The sequence below is a fragment of the Pelodiscus sinensis genome, chromosome 14, assembly GCF_049634645.1.
Source record: "Pelodiscus sinensis isolate JC-2024 chromosome 14, ASM4963464v1, whole genome shotgun sequence".
Taxonomy (NCBI): Eukaryota; Metazoa; Chordata; order Testudines; family Trionychidae; genus Pelodiscus; species Pelodiscus sinensis.
Window position 1 is genome coordinate 29617779 of NC_134724.1, and position 16728 is coordinate 29634506.

General features: G+C 49.6%; 1 protein-coding gene across 1 annotated transcript in view; it reads left to right on the forward strand.

The window, feature by feature from the left end:
* Positions 1 to 15520, forward strand: part of AQP9 (aquaporin 9) — a 67029-nt gene extending 51509 nt beyond the window's left edge. The window contains exon 6 of the mRNA XM_006112465.4: positions 15147 to 15520. Within this exon, the coding sequence (XP_006112527.2) occupies positions 15147 to 15342 (196 nt within the window). The 3' untranslated portion in view covers positions 15343 to 15520. The remainder of the gene's footprint in view (positions 1 to 15146) is intronic.
* Positions 15521 to 16728: the final 1208 nt, after the last annotated feature.

The following is a 16728-nucleotide window of genomic DNA, read 5'->3' on the forward strand; positions in this document are numbered from 1 at the left end:
TGTAACTCTGGTGAGAATGGGGAAAGGAGGTGGGAGAGGGGAGGGGGAAACCTGAGAGGAGGAACTGGAAGGGGGAAGCAAGGGGAAGAAGGGGGAAGGGAAGCTCAGGGCCTCACTGGACCAACTTGATTGTCATGGAAACCTGCTCCTGGGTTCGCATGTTGCCTTTGGTAGCTAGTCTGGCAGCTATCCTGCCATAGACAGCTGCATTCCTCCATCTAGTGCAGAAATCATGGATGTTGGGGGCATCACCCCCAAACCTGAATAAAGTCCATGATATCCGCCCTGGACCAGGAAGGTGCCTTCCTTCTCCAGGTTCTGGCAGACTGCTCCTGGGGAGCGGTTGGCTGCCAGTGGCTTGCTGGCTCATGTTTTGGGGCCACTGGGTCAGTGGCAGTGACTGCTCGCTCTGGGCTGGCATTCTTGGAGCTGGCACAGGCACTGTGGCCAGGGTCTATCCCTTTAAGGACTCCAGGGAGGGGAGGAGGGAGAGAAGTGTTCTTGGTTGAGGTCAGAGTGGCCACCAGGGCACCCTGGGAAGGCTGGAGGCCCCCTATTTTGAAATAAGTGTCTACACAGCACTTATTTCAAAATAGCTATTTTGAATTTGGAGTTATTCCTCATAGAATGAGGTTTACCAAATTCAAAATAAGTGCTCCGCTATTTCGAAACAGCGGTTTGGCTGTGTAGACGCTAGGAAAGTTATTTCAAAATAAGGGCTGTTATTTCAAAATAACTTTGCTGTGTAGACATACCCAAAGAGAACTTCAATCCCTGCTTACTGGAGAGGAGGATGTTGTGGGAGGTGTCTGTGAGCGGAAAATTCCGCTTGCTGGAGAGAGTGCAACTGCGTTCCCCACCTCTTCCTCCCCTGGACAGATTCCCACACAGGGGATCAGTCTCCTCAGCATCACTGTGCTTGATATGGAGTGAATGCTGCCCGAGTGCGGGCATGACTCTGTGCTGTGTTTGGCACTGCTGTGTTGTTCCATGACCCTAGTCTCCTTAGTGGTGGCTGCTTGTGGCAAGGTGTCCCACCACAGAGGCCAGAATAAGGCAGGCCTGTCCAGGAATCTTGTGAGAAGGAACGAGAGGTTCCTATGTGAGAGAATTACGGGGCTGAATGCTCCAGACTGATGCTCCATGTACACCGACTGTTGGGCAGCCTGCAGGACAAGTGAGGAGCATGCAGACCTCACAACCCATCGCCTGTTCCTATGTGTAGAAAAATGTATATAACTCACCTGTAGTGCCTTCCCCAGGTTCACCAGAGGCCCGGGGGACATCTTGGGAGGGAGGGACTGGCTCCAGAGTAAGAAGCAGGTCCTGGCTCTCAGACATGGTCACCCGGCTGGCCTCCTCCTCCTGGTCTGCAACCTCGTCCTTGTAGAGGTTGATGCTGGGCATGTCCTGGCCAGAATAGACGTGACGGGGGAAAGATGACCAGCCCCCCTCCCAGGATGACATCCGGCCACTTGAAGTAGTGGCATGTGTGTGGTGTTATCCTGGAGCATCCACTCTGCTCCCTGGCCTTCTGGTAGGCCTTCTGGAGCTCCTTCACCTTCTGCAAACCTGGTCCACAGTCTGGTTAGCCTTTGTTGACCAGGCTGGCAGCAATCTGGTCACAGTCATTTCCATTCCTCTTTCTGGTGTGGAGATCCTCGAGATTGGTCTCCTCCCCCCAGACCTTGATGAGGTCCAGGATCTCTGCAACTGTCCAAGCTGGAGCTCTCCTGCATCCCTGGTCAATGGCAGCTTAGGCTGCAGCAGGAGTGCTAGCAGCCATGGGAGGCTCTGAGGGAGCAATTAGGTCAGACATGGCTCTTGGCATGCTGCTGTCTCACATGAGGGAGGCAAAGCTGACCATGTGTGATAAGTCCTTCTCCTGCAGCTTGGAGTATTAAGCTCTGCAGGAAACGGGGAGCAAGGGAGATGCCAGGTTTGGACAGAGCATTCAGAAGTGCAGAGAAGCCTCTGAAAGCCAATTATTTCAAATTAGCAACACTGGATCATTCACACGAATACTATTTCGAAATAACAATTTCAAAATTAGCGTTATTCCCCAAGGAAAGCAGGTATATAGATTTTGAGATAACCAGCCCGTTATTTCAAACTAACGGGCTTGGTAATTTGGTGCTCATTATTTCAAAATAAAGGGGTGTTATTTCAAAATAATTCCCTAGTGAAGACCCAGGCATATAGTGGCTGCTCACTTTAAATACATAAGCAAGTCCTGCTCCCACTGAAATCAATGGCACAATTTCCATCGACTTCAATGGAATCAAAATTCCACCATTGAGTGTATGTCATGGGGCGCACGCCCCCCAGTAGCCTCAGTGCCCCCTGACTGTCTTCACAAGGCCCATCTCAGGGTGAGTTACAGTATGTATGGGTTGCTCATCATCGGCTTCACAGCAGTTTATACTGGCCCTTTAAACAGGCCGAGTCTACAAACAGATTCTCGTCGTAGCTGGGCACCCCCCCGGTAGGGGAACCCGGGCCCATCCTACTCCACCAGGTCCCGGCCCAGGGCCCTGTGAGCAACCAGGTATAGGGTCACTCCCTCGGTGGGGCTAGCTAGCCAAAACCCACCAAGTCTCTCGGGCAAAGAGGGGCGCCTCCCGCTCCTGCCCTGGGCCACTTCCTACCTGGCCTTGCCCAGCTGGCTGCGATCTCCAGGCCGGCGTCCCCTCGGCAGGTAGTCTCCAGGTGACACCAATTCGCCTCTGCTTTCCTCCAGGCCTCTCCTGGAGTCCCCGGCAACTGCTGAGGGAGAGCTTCCCTCTCCAGTCCCTCTCCTGCAGCTCTATCCCTCCCAGGAGCTCTTGCTGCCTCTGCAGTCAGCCCTGCCCTTTCTTCTCCAGCAACTGGGCCTCTCCTTTTATAGCTGGCAGCTGGGCTCATTAGCCTAACCATCTCAGCTGGTCTTCCAGCTTCCCTCAGGCTCGGGGCCTGAGCCTTGGGCTTAAAGGCCCAGTGCAGGGCAGGCGCCCTGTCACACACCTTCCCCTTCGGCTCGTGCTTCCCTTCTTCCGCCAGTCCCAGCCGGGCCTCTCTTATCCCTTCCCTCGGGGCCTGGTATCCCCTGGAGGCCTTAACTGCCCTCGGGCTCGCCCTCGCGGCCTCTGAGCATGCGCCGCAATGTCGGCGGGTCGGCAGGCGTGCTCCCCAGAGGGTCACCCCGCCAATGCTGGTATGGGACTCCACTGCCCCCTCTCTCGCCCCTTCTCCCAGGACTCCATCCCCTTCCGCCACCTCGCTATTGGCTAGGGACCTAGAAAAAAAATCTGCATTGTTATGGGTTTTCCCCGGCCTATGACAGACCTCAAATTTATAAGGCTGCAAGGCCAAGTACCATCTCATGACCCGCGGATTGGTTTCCTTCATCGTCTCTATCCATCGTAATGGTGCGTGGTCTGTTATCAAGGTGAAGGTCCCCCCTAGCAGATAATAGCGGAGTGCCTCTATTGCCCACTTAGCTGCCAGGGCCTCTTTCTCGATCGTGGCATATTGTAGCTCCCGGGGTAGTAATTTCCTGCTCAAATACAGGATGGGGTGTTCCTCCCCTTCCTGCTCCTGCGAGAGGACGGCTCCTAGTCCTCGGTCTGATGCGTCTGTCTGTACTATAAATGGTTTAGTAAAGTCCGGTTGATGGAGAACCGGTGTCTGCATCAATCGGCGCTTTAACGTTTGGAACGCTTTCTCACATTGCGCGGTCCACTGGACCCTTTGGGGTCGTGCATTTTGGGTCAAGTCTGTCAAGGGCGCCGCAATCGTGGCAAACTCCGGGATGAACCGCCGATAGTAACTGGCTAATCCCAGGAATTGGCGGACTTGCCTTTTTGTGGTGGGGGCTTTGTAGCTTCGTAGGGCCTCCACCTTGTCCACCTGCGGTTTTATCCTTCCCTGCCCCACCACATAACCTAAATAGGATACTTCCCTTTGTCCAAAGTGACACTTACCGGGGTTAGCCGTGAGTTTGGCGTCGACCAGGGCCCCAAGGACCGCCTTTAGATGTTGCAGATGTTCCCGCCAGGTTTCACTATAAATGACAATGTCATCAATATATGCAGCAGCATATTCCTGATGTTTGTATAATACCTTGTCCATTAACCTCTGGAACGTCGCTGCTGCCCCGTTCAATCCAAATGGCATTGTGGTGAACTGGAACAGGCCAAATGGTGTGGCAAATGCGGTCTTATCCTCCGAGGCTGGCGTCAAGGGAATCTGCCAATACCCCTTAGTGAGGTCGAGCGTAGAGATGTAATGTGCTTTACCCAACCGTTCCAACAGTTCATTTACTCTGGGCATAGGATAAGCGTCAAATCGTGAAATTGCGTTGACTTTCCGGAAGTCTATGCAGAAGCGCATCGTGCCATCAGACTTAGGCACCAATACGATGGGACTGCGCCACTCGCTTCTCGACTCCCTGACCACCCCCATTTGCAACATCCGTTGCAGCTCTTCCCGAACGGGCTCCCACATTTTCTTGGGGAGGGGCCGTATGTGGTCCCGGATCTTTTTACCTGGGGTTGTCGCGATATGGTGGCTCGTCAAGGCAGTCTTGCCCGGTTGTGTAGTTAAGACCTGTTTGTATTCCCGCAGAAGGGCGTTCATCTCTCGGCGTTGTGCCTCCGTCAACTCTGCCCCGATATGCGTTGCCCCTTCTGCCTCCAAGTCGCCTCCCCAGGGTCCAAGCTCCGGCTCTGGTTGCTGTAAGGTGACAAGCATACCCTCCCGTGCATTCCACTTCTTTAGTAAATTGACATGATAGATCTGCTTGTCTTTCCGTTTTCCTGATAATCTGATCTCGTAATCAACTGGCCCCACCTGCCGTATGACCTCGAAGGGTCCTTGCCATTTGGCCAGCAATTTCGAGTCTGGTGTTGGTAACAGCAGGAGTACCCTGTCGCCTGGTTGAAATGTTCTGGATTTGGCCCCTCGATTATAATATTGGGCCTGCCTATTTTGGGCTTGGAGAAGATTCTCTTTAGCCAGTTCACCTACGGTTCGGAGTCGTTTTTGTAAGTCCAAAATATACGGTACCGTACCCTTCACCCTTGAATCCTGTTCCTCCCAGGCCTCCCGCACCAAGTCCAATATCCCCCGGGGTTGTCGGCCATACAGCAATTCAAATGGGGAAAATCCCGTTGAGGCCTGGGGCACCTCCCGGACTGCGAATAATAAGGCCGGTAATAACCGGTCCCAGTCCTTTGGGTCTAGCTCCACAAACCGCCGCAACATCCCCTTTAGTGTCCTGTTAAAGCGTTCGACAAGTCCATCTGTCTGGGGATGGTAAACTGAGGTACGCAATGCCTTAATGTTTAATAGGTGGCAAAGTTCTGCCATCAGCTTTGTGGGAGAAAAATCAAATAACTCCAATTGTATCTAAGGGGAGACTGTGCAGAAATCATAACTTTCTAAAAGAAAACTGCTGTAAGGGTTAAAAAGTTTTCCAGACCTCTCTCCCTGTAACAGAGAGAAATCAAATTAGCTCTAATCAAAGACCCTTACAAATGACTATCTCAAATTCATGGATACTCCTAGTCTGTCACAATTTGTCATGTAAACCCTTATCTTTGTCACAGTTTGCCTTGTAGACTCCTCCACTCAAGTTCTCATGTGGCTTTGTGTACTGTAAAAACTTACTTCTAGCACTCCTGGGGTGAACAGAAGTCTCAGAGTACTTCTGCTGAGACTTTGATATGTTAAAGAAGAACAATCCACAACTGAGCTGTCTAAGCATTCTGTATAAAGGATACCTGAATCTGTCTGTCAGGGCTGCTGCTTCACTCTTGGAAGTGACAGCCTGCATGCATGCATCATAAAGTTTTCTCTTCTAAGTTTCTTTCCTGCCTCACTGATTTGACCTCCGGCCTCGGACCCTTCTGGGGGCTCTGTACCCCAGGGGAGCGAGATTTCCCCCTCAATTTGGTGTCAGAAGTGGGATGGCTTGGAACTCCAGTTGGAAAGGCTGATGACGGGGAATGGGAACGGACTACAGCGCGCATCTGGAGGGTAAGGGATCCATTTAAAATCCCCCAGTCCGCCTCCCTGTTCTCGTCACCAGCTGGACCGGCTGGCGGTAAGAGTCATCTTTTACTTAAAATTTTTTGTTAAAAGGCTTGAGGGAAACTTAAAACGAAAACACTGGGTATAGCCAAATAGGGGTTGGATTTTGTTGTTGTTGTTGTTGTTGTTGCTGACTGATTGGTGGCGAGTCCAAGCGCATGGTTTTGAGTGAGTGAAGTCCGGAGGGGGACTGCAGCCGCACCAGTGCTGTCAGTGTCACTGCACAGCTGCTGAAAGCAAGGGCGGTTTCCCCCGGCACATAAGGATTGTGAGTGAAGCTGACAGTTTGTGTGGACTCCCACGCTATCCTTGGAGAGGGTAGTGTTGCTGGACGCCTGTACTATCCTTGGAGAGGGTAGTACTGTTGGGCTCCTGCGCTGTCCTTGGACAAGACAGTGCTAACATGGATAAGATTGCTCCTTCAAGTCTGTCTCCTACTGAGGGAAAGGTTTCTCACAGCCTGGGACTCCCTTGTCTCAGATGATCAGTCAGCTAGGTATTGCCTGCAGGTTTGAAACTAAGGAGACTTAAGGAATTATTGAGCATTTGGAATGGCTATACTCAGGGGAATTCCCAGAATACATGGCAATTAGAACTTTGACTTACAAAAGCTTGCTTATCTTAGAGTTTTCCTCGAGGAAAAACATCCTAACCAGATGGAATATTGGTGCCTCTGGGAGGATGTGGCAGTAAAAAAAAAAAATCAGAGCACTATGGCTAGCAAAAAAGATTCTATTGAAAAGCTGCAGCAAGAATTGGCTTCTCTAAACAGCTTGATTCCCCAGATGTGCCATCTGCACCCCCACCCCGCTTTGGACCCTTGTCAGCTGAACATTTTTTCCTGTTATCTCCCTGTTCTCCTGTAAACCTTATGGGACGTGACTTGTTGTGTAAATTGGGTGCAAACCTTCTCTGTAGAGAGGAAGGGATATTTGTTGACCTTTCCCCCTATCAGGCTCCAAATTTGATGGCATTACTACTCTCAGAGGAATCTGATGAGACCTCAGGACATACACCCCTCCTGGACCTCTCAGATGTCCCAGAGACATTGTGGGCAGCCCATTGTGAATGAAGTGGGGTTGCTAGCCTCTGCAACACCAGTGCAAATAACATACAGACACAACAAGCCTTTCCCAAGGGTAGCCCTGTATCTATTGGCTAGGGAGGCACAAGAGGGCATTAAGCCTGTAATCTCTCCCTCCTTAAACAAGGGATACTTGTTTATACAACTTCACCATGTAATACACCTGTACTACCTGTGAAAAAGCAAATCTATAGATTTGAAGAAAACCTAAGAGCCATTAATAAATTTGTAATCCCTAGATTTCCAGTAGTACCTAACCTGGTTTTCTGTAATAGATTTATGTTCTGCCTTCTTTTCTATTCCAGTGCATAAGAATTCCCAATTTCTCTTTGCCTTTTCCTTTCAGAGTCATCAATTAACCTGGACATGTTTTTGTAAAGTTATTGTAAAAGCCCTACTCTGTTTTCTCAGTTTTTTAAAAAAAAAGCTGACCTTAATTCTCTCTCTCTTCCCTACAGTTCTGTGTTAGTTCAGTATGTTGATGATGTGTTAATTGCTAGTAAAACTGAGGAAAGATGTAAAACTGATACCTCATATGTGTTAGTGTCTTGCTAAAAAGAGTCACAAGGCTTCCAAAGCCAAATTGTAGTTTGTAAAACAAAGAGTTCAGTACTTAGAACATTTACTTTTAGGAGATGGCCGCCAGTTAACACCTGAGCGAATCTCAAGTTTTTTTCATTCCTCACCCTTTCACCAAAGTCAGGTATACAAATTTCTGGGTACTGCAGGATATTGCAGACAATGGATTCCTAACTTTTCTGGACTCACCAGGCCCCTTACTATTCTACTCTTAATCTTAGCTCCTGACCCAGTGACCTGGTCCCCAGAATGTGAATCTGCTTTCCTTTCCCTTAAAACTCTTCTGCACAGTGGGCTTACCTAAATATAGCAAGCCTTTTACTCTGTTTTGTCATGAACAGGATGGAATTGCAGCTGTAGCTCTCTGTCAACCCCTTGGACACACACCTCGTCCAGTAGCTTATTTTTCTGCAACACTGGACTCAGTAGCCCGTGGGTTCCCACTTTGTCTAAGGGCAGTTGCAGCTGCTGCTGAATTACTTTAAAAAGGCCCAACCTGTCACATTAGGCCACAGCATTATCTTACAGGTCCCTCATGCTGTCTCTGCTCTCTTACAGTGACACCGCACCCAGCACATATCTGTTCAGAGACAAACCCTGTATGAGAATGTTATCCTCTCTTCCCCAAATGTGGTAATTCAAAGATGTAATGTACTTAACCCAGCTACTTTTTCTCCTTTACCCTCTAATGGTAAAGCACATACCCATAACTGTGAAGAATTGCTTGGGCACTGTGTAAAGCCTCCCCAAGATTTGTCTGCTCAACTGCTGGAAAATGCAGTTCTTGTATTGTACACTGATAGCTCATGTAAAAGAAATGCAGTTGGTAAACTAAAGGCTGGATATGCAGTGGTCTCAGATAATGATGTTTTAGAGGTTTTTTCTCTTCCAGGAATCAAAATCAGCTCAGGCTGCTGAGCTCATCGCTTTAATTCGTGCTTGCCTTTTAGCTTCCGGACAGTCTGCTGCCATTTATACTGACTCAAAGTATGCTTTCTCTGTCTGTCATGCCACAGGACAAATTTGGAAACAACGAGGTTTCCTTACCTCTTCTGGCTCTGCTATCTCTCATGGTCCCCTTATCTCCCAACTCCTTGATGCTATTCAGCTACCCACATCCCTCTCTATTACCCATTGCCCGGCCCGCACAGGTGCCACTGATCCTGTTTCTCTGGGTAATGGGAGTGCTGATGCAACCGCCAGACATGCAGCAGCACATGGACCTCTGACTCCCTTTCAGATTCTGGTCTCTCTTTCCCTCCCTGTTTCTTTGCAGGACCTGATAGAACTACAGCAAGCTGCTCAACCTGCAGAGAAAAACCTTTGGGAGAAAGCAGGCTGCTCCTTATCCCCAGCTGGGATAATGGTTGCACCTGATGGCTGCCCAGTCGCCCCAAAAATCTCTCACACGGCAGCTTGCTCAGGTGTCTCATCAAATGACACACATGAGCAAAAGGGGGGTGGCCTCACAATTCCCAAAACAATGGTACGCCCCAGGCATGCACCTAGAAGCTGTCTCAAGAATATCTAATTCATGTGTGATTTGTAAGCAGTTTAATGTTGCAGGAGGCCCACAGGCTAGCAGCCACACAGAAAGAAGAAATCTAGACATAAAATGACGGTTAGGAGAGCTTGCACCTGCAGGTAAAGGAAGCCCTCCCAGCACCTACTGATGTGCCGTGCCACAACATCCAACCAGGCGACTACGTGTTCGTGAAGGAACATCGCAAAAAGAATTCCCTGACAGCCCGGTGGGAAGGACCGTTCCAAGTGCTGCTCATCACCCACACAGCAGTAAAGGTGAAGGAGCGCCGCTCGTGGATCCACGCAAGTCATGTACGCCGAACTGCAGATCCAACAGAGCTGATTGACCCCGTCACCCAGGACCCCTCCCTGGAGGAATCACCTGAGGACGAGGCTCAGCGGACCGAGGCGGCAGACTCTCAAACCAGACTGTTACCAAACCGGCCTCCACCAGGAGCTTCGAGGTACAACCTGAGAGGTAGGACTGTGCCAGAAAAGACCTACAGGTGAGCCTGGCGCCCCATAGCTCTCACAAAGGGGAAGCCATTCCAGTATTGAGTGAACTAAGAGACTACGAAATCTCGAAGAGTGCCTGCAGAGGCAAGCCAAACAATACTAACTGATTAAGCTTAGTTAAAGAGACTGCTTTGCTAGTTGCTAGATAATTACTATATTATTATTATCCTTCTACTTTAGAAATTTAAGATACTATAATAGGATAAGGATTCTTTTCCTTCTTTTAGTAGTCAGAATAGCCTTAGTATATAACTTTCCCCACCCTTATTGGGAAGCCCTGCAAAAGGTTGTGTCCCTCACCAATACAAGTGATACAAGTGACTGTTGGATATGTGAACAGCTTATAGAAGGCTCTGAAGGCCTTTTACCATTACAGTTTATCCCAACTCCTGCCTCCCTGTGGACCAGACCCCTAAAAATTCAGATCTACTGGTAGTCAGTACTCTACAGGAGAGCGGGAGTGGGTAGATGCCCAGAATGATAACACTGTGCCAGAAGTACATAGTCATGGGGGAGAACAGGCAGATTTGGCATAAAAATCTGATTGCCTTAGGAATTCCCCTTACTCAAGCATTACATCCATCAGGGAATGCTTCCCTTATGTTTCCCTTATGTTTTAAAAGCAATATTGGCACTGGTAAAGATCTGGGGGTGAATGGGCAGTGGATCATTTACCCAACTGATAAAGAAAACCTCCCTCTAAGATAAGAATTAATCCTAGCAAAAGAAGAATACTTAAGAATGTCTAAAATAACTTTGAGTAATACTCCAATAGGAGTATTAAAGGGGGGAATTGTGGGAGAAAAATCAAATAACTCCAATTGTATCTAAGGGGAGACTGTGCAGAAATCATAACTTTCTAAAAGAAAACTGCTGTAAGGGTTAAAAAGTTTTCCAGACCTCTCTCCCTGTAACAGAGAGAAATCAAATTAGCTCTAATCAAAGACCCTTACAAATGACTATCTCAAATTCATGGATACTCCTAGTCTGTCACAATTTGTCATGTAAACCCTTATCTTTGTCACAGTTTGCCTTGTAGACTCCTCCACTCAAGTTCTCATGTGGCTTTGTGTACTGTAAAAACTTACTTCTAGCACTCCTGGGGTGAACAGAAGTCTCAGAGTACTTCTGCTGAGACTTTGATATGTTAAAGAAGAACAATCCACAACTGAGCTGTCTAAGCATTCTGTATAAAGGATACCTGAATCTGTCTGTCAGGGCTGCTGCTTCACTCTTGGAAGTGACAGCCTGCATGCATGCATCATAAAGTTTTCTCTTCTAAGTTTCTTTCCTGCCTCACTGATTTGACCTCCGGCCTCGGACCCTTCTGGGGGCTCTGTACCCCAGGGGAGCGAGATTTCCCCCTCAGCTTAGAGGTCACATTGGTCCCTTGGTCTGTTAATATTTCCCTTGGGATTCCCACCCGGGAGAATACTTGCACCAATTCCTGTGCCAGCGTTGATGCTGTCGTATTCTTAAGGGGGACCGCCTCCGGATATCGGGTGGCATAGTCAATTATAACCAGTATATATTGATGTCCTCTTCGGGACCTCTCCAGAGGTCCTACTAGGTCTAAAGCCACCCGGTCGAATGGTACCTCTACCACGGGGAGGGGAACTAAAGGGACTTTTGGTACCCCTCCCTGTCCCGTCTTCTGGCAGTCTGGGCAGGACTCACAAAAGTCTCGGACTTCCTTATAAATCCCCGGCCAAAAGAACCTTTGTGTTATGCGCTGTAGGGTTTTTTCACGCCCCAAATGGCCTGCCCAGGGATTAGCATGCACAAGGTCTAATACCCGCCTTCGGAATCTTGCCGGGACCAACAGCTGGGTAACCTCCGTCTGCCCTTCAGCCGTCCGCGCGACCCGATATAATCGGTCGGCTCTTACCTCGAATCGCGGGGTTGGTCGGGGCGCTGTCCCGTCGGGGTCTCCGTTCTCTCCAGTCGCATGTTCCCAGGCATGGGTTAAGGAGGGGTCTTCTCGCTGGTCTCTTTGGAAGTCCTCTTCCCCTCCTACCTCCTCTGAAGCGAGGGTTTTCTCCGGTTTGGGCTCCTCCCTTGGCCCTTGGGACATGCCCCTTGTCGAGTTCGTCACCCCAGCTGGTGGCGGTTGCTCCTGCGCATCCCATTCATGCAGGATGCGTCTGAACCCCGGCCAGTCCCGGCCCAGTAGTACCGGGTATACCAGTTTCGGGGCTAACGCTACCCGGCAGATCGCTTCGTCCACCCCATCTGACAGGCGAACCCACCCCGTGGGGTAGGTCCGGACATCTCCATATATGCATTGCATGGAGATGTTTCCCCCTGCTGCCTCCCACTCTGGGACCAGCTCTGTCCGTACCATTGTCTGTCTGCACCCAGAGTCCACCAGGGCTGTCACTGTCTTCCCCTCCAGCTTTACCTGTAGGGTAATCTTTGTCCTATCCTGTGGTCTCGCTCGGAGGTCTGCAGCCATCACCTGGCCATACACACCCTCGGTAGGGGCGTCGCCAGCCTGCCGGGGTCCTATGGGTACCGGCCCGTACGACCTCTGTGAGGGCTTCCCGCCTGAGCTCCCTTGCTCCTTGATTCCACCTGGGTCCAAACCACCTTCTGTTCGCCCTTCGGTTCCCCTTAACGTCAAGGGCTGGTGGTCCCCTGGCCTCCTCCCGGGGCTTTGGCTCTTCATCCTTCCCCTTGAGCAGGCTGGGGCTTCCCCGGTCCTACTCGGACATGCCCTCCGTAGGTGGCCGGGCTCCCCACAGGCCCAGCATATCCGTGCCTCCCTGGTTACCTTCACCGGGGCTGCTCTCCCTTTGTTCCTATTAGTTGGGTGGGGCCTCCTGGCTCCCACCCCATAGGGGCACTCCCTCCTCACGTGTACCTTGCGCCCACAGGCCCAACACGTTTTCAGGCTCGGCCCTTGCCCCCAACTCTTGGGGCCTGGTTTATTATGGAGTCCAGGGTCACCCCTTTTCCGTGGCCGGCTCCCCTTTTTCCATGGCCAACCCTGTAGGGCCTCCCAGGCCCTCCAATACTTATTCATTCTCATAAGGAAAAAAAAATTTTTTTTTTTCAACTCCCGTTCTAGTCCCGTGGCCGACGGACCACTATTGGTTCAGGAAGACCCCTCTTTTACCTTGGGGTTGGGGTGATGCCCACGTTCTCCACCATCTGTCATGGGGCGCACGCCCCCCAGTAGCCTCAGTGCCCCCTGACTGTCTTCACAAGGCCCATCTCAGGGCGAGTTACAGTCTGTATGGGTTGCTCATCATCGGCTTCACAGCAGTTTATACTGGCCCTTTAAACAGGCCGAGTCTACAAACAGATTCTCGTCGTAGCTGGGCACCCCCCCGGTAGGGGAACCCGGGCCCACCCTACTCCACCGGGTCCCGGCCCAGGGCCCTGTGAGCAACCAGGTATAGGGTCACTCCCTCGGTGGGGCTAGCTAGCCAAAACCCACCAAGTCTCTCGGGCAAAGAGGGGCGCCTCCCGCTCCTGCCCTGGGCCACTTCCTACCTGGCCTTGCCCAGCTGGCTGCGATCTCCAGGCCGGCGTCCCCTCGGCAGGTAGTCTCCAGGTGACACCAATTCGCCTCTGCTTTCCTCCAGGCCTCTCCTGGAGTCCCCGGCAACTGCTGAGGGAGAGCTTCCCTCTCCAGTCCCTCTCCTGCAGCTCTATCCCTCCCAGGAGCTCTTGCTGCCTCTGCAGTCAGCCCTGCCCTTTCTTCTCCAGCAACTGGGCCTCTCCTTTTATAGCTGGCAGCTGGGCTCATTAGCCTAACCATCTCAGCTGGTCTTCCAGCTTCCCTCAGGCTCGGGGCCTGAGCCTTGGGCTTAAAGGCCCAGTGCAGGGCAGGCGCCCTGTCACAGTGTACAAGACTTTACATCAGGGTACTGCAATTATAAGAAGGTTCAGGTTTGGGCCTACAAAACTCGACAGTATCTTTTTTAATTACTACAGGTTCGACATTTATAGTCCAGATTTCCATAGTCCGAAAACATCTGTGGTCCGGCATCTGTGATCCTGGGCTAGAGCATTTATGGGGAAGAGCTGGGCCCTGTGCTCAGCAATTCCTTCTCCACTCTCCCAAAGTTTCCAGAGCACCACACGTAGCTCATTTGCAACACTCAAGCTCAGAGAGGAAGGAGGAGGAGTGGGATGGACGAACACTCAGGGAAGAGGCAGGGTGGCTGCAGAGCCCAGTGGCCCCGGGAATACAAGGAGTGCAGCTTCATGGGAGCTGGGAGTGCTGCCTGGTGGCCAGGCGCTGGGAGTGTAGCCTAGCAACCACGGGTCTCCACAGCTACCCTGCCTTTTGGCACCCTTCCCTCTTAACCCCACTGCCACCAAAGTGGAGTCCTGCAACTGGCAGCAGCAGAGGGCCCGGCATTGACCTCCCCTGGTCTGGCAGATTCCCTGGTGCCAACCAGGCTACCCGACATAGTCAATGAAGTGGGGATTTAAATATCCTCGGCTTAATTAAAATAAAAATGGCCACCGCACTGTGCCAGATCAGCTGATTGTTGGGACAGCGCGCGAGTCAAGACGCGGATCAGTTGACAAGGGAAGCCTTTGTTGACCGCTCCTCTAAACCTCGTTCCACCAGGCATAAGGGAGCGGTCGACAAAGGCTTCCCTTGTTGACCGATCCACGTCTTGACTCGCGCGCTGTGCCAACAATCAGCTGATCCAGCACAGCACTGTGGCCATTTTTATTTTAATGAAACCAGGGATATTTAAATCCTCACTTCATTGACTATGTCGGGTAGCCTATTTTACATGCCTCTGCCAACAGAGGCATGTAGTCTAGACATACCCATATAGTATAATCTACTTCTCGAGCAAAACATCATAATCTATATGAACTCAAGGCCGGATCCTGAAAACCATTACTTATGGAGGCAGAAAAATTATGGAGACATACCTGCACAGTCATGAAACTTGATGTTGCCAGTGGCTCATTGATGTATGTTCATCGTCTGACAATGGGATGCAAAAAACTTGTTTCATTTAATTTCACTACAAGCCAGCAAATCCCAGCTTTCAGAAACATCCTGTCTCCAAAGGGGCAGATAAGCTAGGAAACTGTGTTTTCTAAAGAGCACATACAGTACTCAGACCTATGACCCAGGTGGTTGATAGCACAATTTCAAGCAGAGTATGCACAGAAAGATAATGGTTGTCACCAATCTACAGAAAAATTAAGCCAAAGTAAACATTTACCACAGTAAGATAGGGTACAAAAAACTTCACTGTGACAAGCATTCTAACTATACAAAATATTGCAGTAAAGTCAAGACTATTGTACAGTATTTATATTTAGCTGCCAAACAATAGATATAGTATTAGCAACATAGTAAGAACAGTAATTCTAGTTTCTTTTCTTACAGGGCTGGAAATAACTGGTGGTGGGTTCCTACAGTTGCACCTATGATGGGAGGAATAATTGGAGCCGTTACCTATATTATTTTTATTGAAATTCACCATCCAGATTCGCAGCTGGAAGACGACCCTGATATGTATGAGAAATATGAACTTACCAGTACGGAGAAAGAAGAAAGAATTTGCAACCAGCACCCTTTATGAATTTAAAGCAGAATGATTGTATAGGCCAATCTCAAAAACTGTATGACTCAATTAAAAGTGCACATTTTATAAGTTACATGTGACCTGCATAGAAAACAAGTTCAAAAAGAATTTCTTCCCCTGAAAAAGAGGGCTGATTATTTCAAAACCCGGGGATTAAATTACTTACTTGCTTCAGGAGGAAATTGTTGTCTTTTTTTTTCTGTGGTTTTTGGGTCAAGTTTTCTCCTAGAGAAAATGTGATGAGATGATAAGCCAACCTACTAATTCAATCCATACAATCCATACTCCAAGTGATCTAATCACTAATGGAGGAGGTATGTCACAAAACTACCTACAAGGAGACAGTTAAGCAGTCACTCATTACAGCCATTTATTTAAAAAAAAAATTGTGCTGAAAACCAAAATCAGAATTGCCAAAAGTTAATTGAAGTGGTTTGTATCTAATCAGGGTTAACTGGACACTCATGAAAGGATATGCAAGCGGTGAGAGTGATAATAGCTAACGTGTTGACGAAAGGTGAGAAATCCCTATCTTGATCTCTCCACCAAAAAGATAATATGGATACATCTACTTAGCTTCTTCAAAGCTGTAATGCTCCAAGAAGGTTTTCAAACAATTGCTTAGCCTTAATGGAATTTATTTCAAACCTAAACTAGATTATTCATCTAAACATCTCTTGCTGTGTTCTCTGGATGAATTTCATCCTTGCACAGAGCACAGAGAGCCAACAGCACAAAGTTTAAGCAATGCAGATAAGTCCTATCTACCACGTAAGCTCTTAAGAGGTATTGTATAGGCCATCTGCGCAGGATGAATATCTCCCTCTAAGAGGGAGCAATTTTTGTTTGTGGTGGCTTCAAGCCATCTCTCAAAAACAGTCATTAAAATCAGAAATAGGCTCAAAGCCAGACTCCAGATTCAAACCCCTTAAGCTCTGAGATCCAGTTCACTTCAAATCCAGATAGGCTCTGGGTCCTGGGCAATGGTAGTGAGGAGGGAGTCTTGGCTCCAGTCCCCCCAGAAAGGGACAGGACCTCAGGTAGAAGGGGCAAGGCTAGGGACAGCCACTCCTCAGCTTGCTGGACCACACTGCACCTACCCCAGCCAGCCCTCAGCACTGCCTGGACCACGCTGCACAGAGCTCTGGTGGTGAATTAAAGGGTGTTGGTCTCCAGCCACCATTGCTGCTGCGGTAACAGTGATAGAGGCCTAGGGCCCCAGGCCCTTTTAAATTGACGGGCCCTGGGACATGTTGGTGGCCCTGCTCTGAGGAGCGAACTCTCTTTCTCTAATGAAGATGATTAAATGTGTTCTACTTCCATACTATTTTGTTTATGCTAGTCAATATCATTATCAAGTCCTCGCTTTGAAAATCCATTTTC